A 10,808-nucleotide genomic window follows, 5' to 3' on the forward strand; every position below is an offset into this window, starting at 1 on the left:
CGCGGATTAGACGAATTTACTGTAAGTTTCGATGTAAATAACATTTTTCTTCGTCTCAAATGCTCATGACAATTTTTTCTTCATATCTCGCGGGGTTTTTAGTGTATGAGTGAAATACTTTCAGCATAAGTTGATTACGAACTGTTTTTCTGTATCAGAAAAGGAGAGAAAGGAGGAAAATTACTGTAAAATAGTAGATTTATTTAAAACGAAAATCGTATTAAAACATTAGGTACTTTAATATTAAAATTAAATCTCAGACTTTCTTCTGGACGATGATCTGCACAATCAACGAGTTGATTCGCAGCCTCGTTGGGGTCCTGAGCCAGATTAATATTTGTGGGAATAATGACCCACTGCATTTCAATGAACTAATTTTTATAATTTCTCAAAATCTAGTCTTTTGAATGTACCGAATAACTCAATGGACTCTTAACAGATAAATATCTCGTCCAGTGCTCATTTAAATACAGTTCTTTCTTAAGTGACGTTAGGGCATTATGAAAGATACTTTTGTACGTTGCAGGTAGACAACTCGTTCTGACAAGATGTAGCCATTCCATAATCTGTAAAAAAAAAGATTTTCAGAACTAAAAATCAATGACTGAGAAATGATGTTCTTTAATCTTCCTTATTATTTATGAAATATCCTTGAAAATTCCATAAACATCAATCAACCTTCCTAAACTATTCAATAATCCAATGATAATTTTTTTTTGATTTTTCATTCTTAGACATTTCATTTGACAAGAAAAAATAAAATCGCCGCAATTCCTTGCACCCCATTTTTTAATACAAATTTGAAGAATACAAAAATGATTCTAATGCTGATTAAGCGAAAAAAGAGCTCATCATAGGTCTCATAAACTCCATTTTCTCTATTTAAGGACTAATCTCTTGGATTATTCATGAAATATCTCCGACAATTCCATAAAACTCAATCAATCAATATTCCTAAACTATTCAATAATCCAATGATCATCTTTTTTTTTTGATTTTTCGTTTTTAGATAATTAATTTAGAAAAAAAATCAAATCGCATTGAAACCTCAACTCTGTGAAGAAAAAGCTCATATAAGTCTCAGAAACAATTTACCAATATTTTCAAAACAAAAAAATCAACGACTAAATCAACGATATTCGTCAATCCCTCAAATCATTAACCCCTCACGTACGGCGCCCTCAACTCCGTTATTCAATGCACGATAACTTGAAAACAGTCGAACGAAAAAATCTGAAAGAAATTTCGTCCACAAACGAGATGATTTAATATGATTGAATCGGTTGGATGTAAAATGTTCATCTACAACTTTTGTTCCCAGACAAAAATATTACAAATACATTGAAAAAAAATAAAATGAAATAGTTCACCGCAGAGACAATTCCACTGACTTTCCAAATATCTTTTCCAAATGTCAGTACGTCTCTTAGAATTCGAGAAAACGACTTTTAACCGTTGCCGGAAAGGGTCGATACCATGCATTGGTCCCAGCCGATAGGACAAGTTTATGGTTCGATGCATGATAGGGTAAACAGGTCAATTTCTGGACGGGAGTTAGTTTCTGGACGATTTCAACCTGCATTGAATATTCCACAAATAAAATGAAAATTGTATTAATTATTTCACCTCTCCATAATATCCCTTGTGTATAATCATGTGATCAATTATTTTCTTCTATCGATCAACATTTAATAAATAAAAAAAAATATGACCCAGTCGTCCAGAAATTGGGGGTTTCGGCTACAATCAACTATTTCTCAGTTTAATTATTCTCTGTTTTGTTATTTTCACTTTAAACAATGTTTTTCTGCTAATTAAAACATTCTTGAGAGTATGAAAGCCATCATATCCCTATTTAGGTGATTGTTTTATTTTAGATCCTACCACGAAACTCGAATTTCCTTTAATCGTCCAGCAATTGGCCTGGTCACCCTATCAACGCCGCACGTGAGGGGTTAATAAAATCCCCCAGCCACCTCCCCAACCACAAATTCCCCCGAGCGTTCACCAACCTGCTGCACGATATTCTTCCAACAAGGCAGCTGACTAACCCTGTAAACAGCGTGCGGAAACAGCTCCCCCCTGACCTCCCGCGACGAGGCAACGAGTCCCTCCTCCCCCAACAAGTAGTCATCACAAGTCACTACGATAATCGTAACGAAGAGTGCATCGCAGAGGAACTCAGCAGCCTTCACCGACTTATCATCATCAGCATCCACAATCGAAGCCTGAATCCTGCGCATGAGGTCCCAAGACCACCCAGCATTCGACTTCTCCTGCCTCAGTTCCCCCAGAATCCTCTGCAGCGTCCTCAACAGCCTCCTCTGCCCACTCGGCACCGTCGAACACACCCAAAGCATTTCATTCATCCAGCTCAAGGGAATCTCATTATTCCTCTTCATCACCAACCCCCCTCGAATTTCGATAGCCTTCTCCAGTCTCTCCGTCGTTACCTCCTCCCAGACACTCGGCAAAGTCATCCTCTCGATCTGTTCCGTCGGCAATTCCAGCATCGCCTCGACAATACTCCCAAATATCTTGTGATCAACGTCGACTTTGTCCCCCAATCTCTCCAGAATATTCCCAATTATGGTCTTATTATCATGAAGCACCAGGTCATCCCTCAGAATATTCGCAAAACTCTTCATGACCTCCCTAAACATGACGACAGCACTGTCATTATCGACAATGGCCCTCTCAACGATGTAATTAATCGTGGCATCAAGGAAGGGTCCCAGCACACTCGAAGCTGCCCCCCGACAGACATCACCCAGATGCCCACAGACATGCCAGCACTTCGTGAACTCCTGAGGAGACATTGACCCGCAGTCGCTCATCTCCCCCAGTAGCTTACTGAGATACTCCTTAGCGGACGGTGAAACAGCCGCCTGGTGACACGCCAACGAGACACCATAGGCTCGAGTTTCATCAGAGATATTGATGGCATCACTCAGCAGACTGAACTGAACAGGAGGCAACGCCTTCGGATACTTCATCGAGAAAATCCTCATGCACTCGACTGCGACCCTGTCTCTTCCACTCGATTTGTTGGATTCGTGGCGGGGATCCCCATCAATATTAAATTTCTGTAATGTTACAAGGATTTAACCCTTACATTAGTGAAGGTTTAAAATATGTTGATTCAACTTTTCAAATAATATAATATTAATAATCTGATATTTATGAATAATTAAATATTTAAAATTTGTTAAGATGAAACTGTAAAATTACTACTAAGTGAATAATTTAAATTTCTTCGTACCTCAAATCATTGATTGATAAAATAATTGAAAATTTGAATATTTGAATTGATGGTACTTAAGTACTCAAAAAATTTCAAGGCCGATGTTATCTATTTAAGGCTCGGTGTACTATCTTTCGAATGTTATCCGGATTTTTTTTATCCTTCGTAATCCAAAATTGTCAATTGAGTGGTACATGACGTAGAAATTCCCAAAAATTACGATAGAATGATTTTTAAAAAATGAAAAAATTCTGAACTTTTTCAAAAAGCTTTTAATTGAGATTCAGAATGAGTTGAAAAAAGTGAAAATTACAAATATCTGATTCGCTGTGGCAAATTATCTATTAGCTGTCATTTTCCACTGTGAATAACAAAACACTAACTCCTCATGGGAAGTGACAGCTAAGTACCTCAATTTTCAAAACAGTAGTATGTAGTCAGTTGTCATTTTTATGTGATAAAAGTGTGATTAAAAAATTCTCCAAAACATTACAACTTTTTTCAAAGAGCCTTTTCCGTAATAAATGTCTCTGTGCAGTGTGGGGAAAGATTTACGAAATCAGTCTTCCCCCTGCATGATATCGGGTGACAGGCCGCCATTTGTCACCATAAATCAGATACATTTTTCAATTTCCTGTTATTCAACTTATTCTGAATATAAATAAAAAATGCCCTTTGAAAAACTAAAGAATTTCTTCTACTTTTTTTTGATTATTCATTCACAATTTTTCAAAACTTCTGCATGATGCATGACTCAATTGACAATTTCAGATGAAGAAAGATGAAAAAAAAATCAAGATAACGTTGGAAAGATAGTACACCCGGGCCTCAAGGGCTACAAAAGAAATCGTAATAAAATATTACAGATTTGGCTGTCCCTGATTCGTAGTGCCTCAGGTACTCCCCGATGCTCCTCGCAGGGCTCTTGTCAGGGAGATAATTGAAGTTCACAGGCTCCCCCATGGGCCACATGTATATTCCACTCCTGTAGCTGTACAACTCCTCGTTGATGAATTTAATCAGCAGATCGCCAGCAGTGGACAGCGCCTGCTCTCGAACGTTCCCCAGCATCTGGACCCAGCAGGCCCCTGGGACGTAGGCCGGCTCCTCCTCCAAGAGCTCTTCAGACCCCCCACCCCCCCTCCCTCCATTAGACCGAGGCACCGCGCTGAAGCTCTCAGGGAGATGGGAGACCCTCATCTGCTGGACTTTGTACGACGCCAAAGCCTTGAAGGCAGCCTCGACGATCTCCATATTCTCGTGGCAGGCGTAGTCCCACAGTTTCCTGAGGCTCTCCCCCAGCAGCTCGTTGAAGTCGTCCTCGAGGTAAGATGAGGCCAACGGAATGTCCCCGAAGAACTCGCAGATGCTGACAATGACGACTGTTCGTTTCTCTCCACTCATCCTGGGGGAGAGCACGCGCCAGGTGGAGCAGACGTCCGCCACTCCTGAGACGCAGAGGGCCGAGATGCCCCGAAGGGCGAGAGCACTCGCAGCTGACCCCGTGTTGCTGGTGCATTTGTTCAGGATTTGGGAGAGCAAGGGAACCAGCTCTGCCCCCTGCTCTGGACGCCTCTCGCAGATGAGCTTCATGGCGTTGGCACAGGTGACTGTCCCCATGAAGGAGGAGTCGTTGGAAGTCAGGGTGATCAGGGCGGAGAGGAGATAGCGGTGGCAGCGGGGCTCCACCTCCCAGAGCTTCAGGTAGAGCTCGATGGCGACGTACTTCAGGGGGGCGTCTGATGAGGACAGCGTCTCCAGGACGTGGATTATCGTGGGCATGTTCTCTTTGGATATGCCGAGGTCTGGGACTGTGAACAGGACCTCCTTCGTCTGTGAGATGTCCTTGGATTTTGTCAGCTTGTGGAGGACCAGGGAGAGGACGTTGAGGGCGAAGTCTGGGGAGGCCTTGGAGATCCTGGAGAGGGCCTTTGATGTGAGGGAGGTGATTGGGCTGGCGCTGGTCTGGAGGAACAGGCCTGATAGCACGTGCTTGTAGGCGAGGAGAACGCCTGCTGGGGCCTGGGATAGTCTCTCCAGCCAGGGGACCAGGGCCTCGGGGGAGAGGTGGCAACAGATTATGGAGTAGAATTGGTAGTTTGGGTTGGAATGCTGGAGCTGTCCCGCGGGGAGTGGGGAGGGCTGCGGGAGCTGGGGAAGGGGCCAGTCACGTTTCTCGGTTATTGATGATATGAGGGACTTTGCGGTTTTTAGGGCCTCGGAGGAGAGGAGGGAGGCGTAGGCCATCCAGGGGAGGATCGAGCCCATGAAGGAGTAGGAGGAGGTCTCGTTGCAGGCGCTTTTCGAGAGGAGCATGGAACCTGTGGGGTATTAATCAGTCATTATCCGGCGTGGTTGGAGAGGTGGTTTATTAAGAATTCCGGAAAAAATCGACCACGGAAAAAATAGATCAAAGGAAATTTTTAAGTTGGGTGGGTTTTGGCATGTTTTATGTGTGTGGGCCATTTTTTCCTGGTCTATTTTTTCCGCCTACCGTTTAATATTAAGGGGAGATGACATTGTTCTTAATTATTGATGGCACAGTTGTGAATATGAATATGGTTTGACATCCAGTGACAAGGTTTTTCTAGTATTTCTTTGTACACAATAGATTCTCGTCTTGTTTCTTGATGGATTTCAGTTGGTTTCAAGTCGGTAAAGAGCTATTTTAAGATTATTTTATTTGATTTTTGAAATATTACTGGAGAATAATAGCTGTCTGATAATTGAAAATTTGCAATGTAATGTTTGTTTTCGTGATGAAGAATAAAATGTGCACCGGAGGAGGAGCGCCTTGAGCGTTCGAAGCGTCGTGCAATTTGTTAAGTAAATTGTTGTGATCATTTTGACTGCTGCTGACCGAAATATGGCCCAAAACCACTTCCAACAATTGAGAATGAACGGTCGAGAACTTCGCTTTAATTTGAGATAATGACATGTTTCAAGATTTGAAAAAGTTTTTTTAAGGATATCCAAGTATCTTTTACAATTTGGTAGAGACCACACCATAGATTTAATCATTTTCAATCATCAAACTTTTCTCATGCAATTTAATTGACAAATTTGATCATTCAGCGCCACTCAAATTATATTTTGCATACAATTTTTGTTTGCGCCCGAACGAAAGAAAGGGATAATAAGAAAAATGATGATGATAACATTCAACTAAGTTGAAAATCTGACGAAATTAATTAAAAAGAAATCTTATTCAATTTAATAAAATGAAATAAACAATGAATTATACATGATAGAAAGAAATGATGTGCAAAATAACCATTCGGAGGCATATTGCCAATTTATTAACAAAAATAACTATACTATATGCAATAAAACAGCAATTTCCCACTTGTTATGGTGAAAATTGATTGTTTATAAATTATTTACAGAAAATGCTGGTGATTTTCAAAAATTGAATTTTTTAAATTATTCGTCAATCTTTCTCCAAAAGTAAACTTTCCAATTTTTTTTCAGATACTTAAAATGTTTTCCAACGGTTCAATATCGAGAATTAAATAACATTGTAAAATATCCGGAAACTTATTGTCACATGGGGCTCAATAAAAGTCTTATGTTCGACTACAAAAGTGGAAAAGTATTTCACTGGAGAAAAAATAGTCAAGTACTTGGATATCCTTAATTAGATTTGCTTCGAAAATTCAGTTGTTTATCGTCGAGTTGATCAACGAACTGACTCACCTAGTTCGATTATGTTTGGGAGGTAAACACTAGGAGTAATCTCCACGATTTCGGATAACAGAAACATGACGATACTCCCCACTGTTTCATCAGCGTAATCTATCATCGTTTCCATCATGAGGATGTTAGCTCTTGGATCGCAATTGTGTTTCAAGAGGTCCAGAGCTACTGCTGCCACCAGAGGCAACAACGCTGTGCATAACTCTGTGTTCTTCGAAGCTACAAGGTATTCAGAGAGCTCCAGAATTCTGTTGCTGGTGTCTACGCAGGAGTTTGAGTCGTTCATGGGGAGCCATTGCAGGATTTCCAGCTGCAGATGGAGTGTTTCGTCAGTTCTTATTAGCACGTGCCAGGCTTGCTGCTTGCAGCTCTCTGGGAGGTTTAATGTGGGATTACAGAGGATGTAGACGAAGACTGGACGGAGGAGCTCAATGTAGTGTCGCAGGAATCTGTGGATTTTAGTGGAATCGAATAGCACACTGAGAAAAAAAATTTCTAAGGAATAGACATTCTACGATTGATCCAAATCGTTCATCGATTGAATAGTCGCAAAAGAAAATGCTATTGTGAGACACAAATATCGATTTGAACTAAACCAAAATTGGATTGTATGAAATCGATTTCGTTATGGTATAGTATATTTTGTTTATTCCATCGAATTTAGAAAATACATGTTGTTGCGACAAAATCGATTTCATACAATTCAATTTTGGTTTAGTTCAAACACTTTGGATTTGGCGCAAATAATTTTTTTTTCACAATTGCAATGGAAAACTAATCAGTTCAAATTATGAAGAATTGCGTTTGTCGTAAACAAGAAACTGCTCACCGCGAAAGTCTCGCATCAATGAGTATCCAACAATATGTTCCTCATAGATCAAATGAATATTTTATTATGAATTCTGCTTTCAATCGAACAGATATTCTTTTGCGGGATATCGTGACGCTGATAAATTGGATAATTACATGCTTTATTCGAAGAAGATATCTGATAATACAGACATTGATTTGTATGTACTGAAAAGTAGATAGTAGCAAAAAAAGTTTAGATAATTGATCTCATTTTTTCTCAATCGAAAACATTAAAATTAAATCAATATTTGTGTCTTACAATAGCATTTCTTTTTGCGACTATTCAATCGATGAACGATTTGGATCAATCATAGAATTTCTATTTCTTAGAAATTTTTTTTCTCAGTGCAGTTGCTTCGGAATGGAAACTTTGTCATTTTCCAATTTATGTTTCGTTTTTTTTGTGTTATATCAACCCATTATAATCCTAAATGTAGAAAGGAGGTGTTGCACGTTTATTCCTAAATGTTCTGCAGGAGAAATCGCATACGCCATGATGATGATACTGATTTTGTTGATAATGCTGATGATGTTGGTGTTGGTGATTTCCAATGGAGTATGCATTAATTGTCAACTGAAGTTTTCATGGATTTAAACGAATTTCTCCTTAATAATACTATAGAAATTCTATAATATTATTATAATACTATAATATTATTATAATTAATATAGTATTATTAAGGAGAAATTCGTATACGTGAAAGAACATATTGATTCCAAGCAACTTACATATTAATGTGATCAATCATAAAATCTATAGAATTGTCAGACGCCTTCGATCTCGTGATCCAAAAAGTCCAAAAATGCAATTTTAATTTTCTGTGTGTTGACAAAGGTTTTCTTCAATTGGTCATTAATTAATCGAATTGAACCATTTCCTCAAATGTAGGTATTGCTGAGCCTTATCCATCGACATTACTCATAATTAATAATAATAATAAATAAATAAATAATAATAATAATAATAATAATAATTAATTAATAATTTTTTTAATTTTTGAATTTTTTCAAAAATCGGTTGTCCCTCGATAACTCAACAACAAGTGGGAAATTACTCTTGTATTGCATATAGTACAGTTATTTTTGCTAATAAATTAGCAATATGCTTTCGAATGGTTATTTTGCACATCATTTCCTTCTATCATGTATAATTCATTGTTTATTTCATTTTATTGGATTGAATGAGATTTCTTTTGAACTAATTTTGTCAGATTTTCAAATTAGTTGAATGTCATCATCATTATTATTATTATTATCCCTTTCTTCTATACAACCGATTGTCTTTTTTACGTTTCTATCTGTCCCTTCAGCCCTTCGAAACATCACATTTGACGAAACCATCAGAAAGCTCACTTTTAGAGAAATTCATGAAAAATTCTAAATTTTCAACAATCATCATAAAAATCAAATCAGCCAGTATAGCTATCGTAATTATCTTTTAACTTCAACTTAATGGCATTAAAACAAACATTTTAAGCTATGATTGAATTCATTTGAAGCATGATATTCAAAGATATCTCCGGAATTCTAATTTTCAAAAAATAGTAAATTTTTACAAATTTTCAAACAAATCAAAATAACGATTATTGCTATCGCCTTCATCTTCGAACTCGATCAAAAGGACATCCAAACAAATTTTTTAAGCCATCATTTACTCAATTCACAACATTTTTTTAGTTATCGTGGGACAACTGATTTCCGAAAAAATTCGAAAATTAAAAAACTAGTCGATTAATTAAATTTAAAGTAATGGCGATCGATGGGGTTCAACAATACCCAGATTTGCATCCATTCACGGGTTCACAGTTCCCGGAAATTTAAACAATTTGAAATATTTATTTATAAACAACGAATGTTTAAAAAACAATAATTCTGTGCAACATATAAGCAGAATATTCATGACTTTTTTCAAATTTTTCTCGCACATTTTAATCAACAAATTCGATGATTGAAAATTTTTTACTTGCATATCTTTAGGTGAAACGAATGGAATGTTTATTTTTATTTTTTAAACCGTTTCTTGACAATTCTGGATCTTACTTTGGATCTGACTGATGAATCATGGACTGCATGTGCCCCAGAATATCCCTCCAGACAGTATTCTTCTGCATGAGAACAGTGATAAGGGGATGCTGAGGCGCCTTTATCGAGAACGGACAGGTGTACTCATCACTAGCATTCCTGTTCTTCAAGTCTAATTTCAGTAAATCACATATTGCCGATGTGATTGGTAAATAATTCCTCGTTTCCCCGAGTATCGCGATGAACTTGGACAGGATTGGCGGCACTTCCAACAGTCCCGTCTCCACCAGACATACCAGGGCCTGGCAGGTCACCGAGCTGACGACTGCATTGTCACTGTTGCACTGTGTGAACAATGAATTCAGCTCTGGCAGCTTCAGGGGGTCTGTGTCCCCCTCGCTTCGTATTTTTTTCTCAGCGGATTCGAGGATTTTTGATACCTTGTGGGTTATCAACACCGGGTTATTTGAGGTGAATTTGCAGTCTACTTCATTCATCGCTGATTGCTGTATATTTTTTCGTTGTTCGGTGTTTTCCTCGATGATCGAAAAATAATTGATGATAATAAGTCCTCAATTGTTCATTTGTTTATTACTGTTTATGGAAGGGGAACGGACGAATGATAATGTAAAAATAATTCTGTATTGGTTTCCATCCGTCAATTCTCAAAACAAATAAAACCCTGGAGACCCTAACCTCAATTGTGTGAGGAGGGGGCTACAGCAGCGCCAACGAAATTCAAATTTTGAATAGTTGGCGCACAAAAGCAAAAAGTCGATGATTTCTACGTCACAGCCCCGTTTTTCCAAAAATTTGGCTGAAAATTCATAATTTCGTGTACGAAAGATCGTCGGAATTTCTAAACGGACGGTTTTAAATCTTTCTCCCATTGTTAATAATAGTTCAGGAACCAAATTGTTGAAGTACGAATTTTAGGGGTGCAGGTTGCGTTTTATATCAAATTACAGGGCTCACGCTGTGATTAGCAGCAGTG

At 38.3% G+C, this 10,808-nt stretch overlaps 1 protein-coding gene across 1 annotated transcript; it reads right to left on the bottom strand.

The window, feature by feature from the left end:
* Window positions 1-180: 180 nt before the first annotated feature.
* Window positions 181-10,489, bottom strand: LOC107037920 (focadhesin). Its single transcript, XM_015256750.1, has 5 exons — window positions 9,833-10,489; window positions 6,941-7,389; window positions 4,109-5,565; window positions 2,013-3,086; window positions 181-566 (listed from the first exon to the last, which is right to left on the bottom strand). Exons 1-5 carry the CDS (start codon window positions 10,309-10,311, stop codon window positions 396-398), a joined length of 3,630 nt encoding a protein of 1,209 aa, XP_015112236.1. The 5' UTR covers window positions 10,312-10,489; the 3' UTR covers window positions 181-395.
* Between the last annotated feature and the right edge of the window lie 319 nt (window positions 10,490-10,808).

The sequence above is a fragment of the Diachasma alloeum genome, unplaced genomic scaffold (assembly GCF_001412515.2).
Source record: "Diachasma alloeum isolate Michigan unplaced genomic scaffold, Dall2.0 Dall_scaffold_00271, whole genome shotgun sequence".
Lineage (NCBI taxonomy): Eukaryota > Metazoa > Arthropoda > Insecta > Hymenoptera > Braconidae > Diachasma > Diachasma alloeum.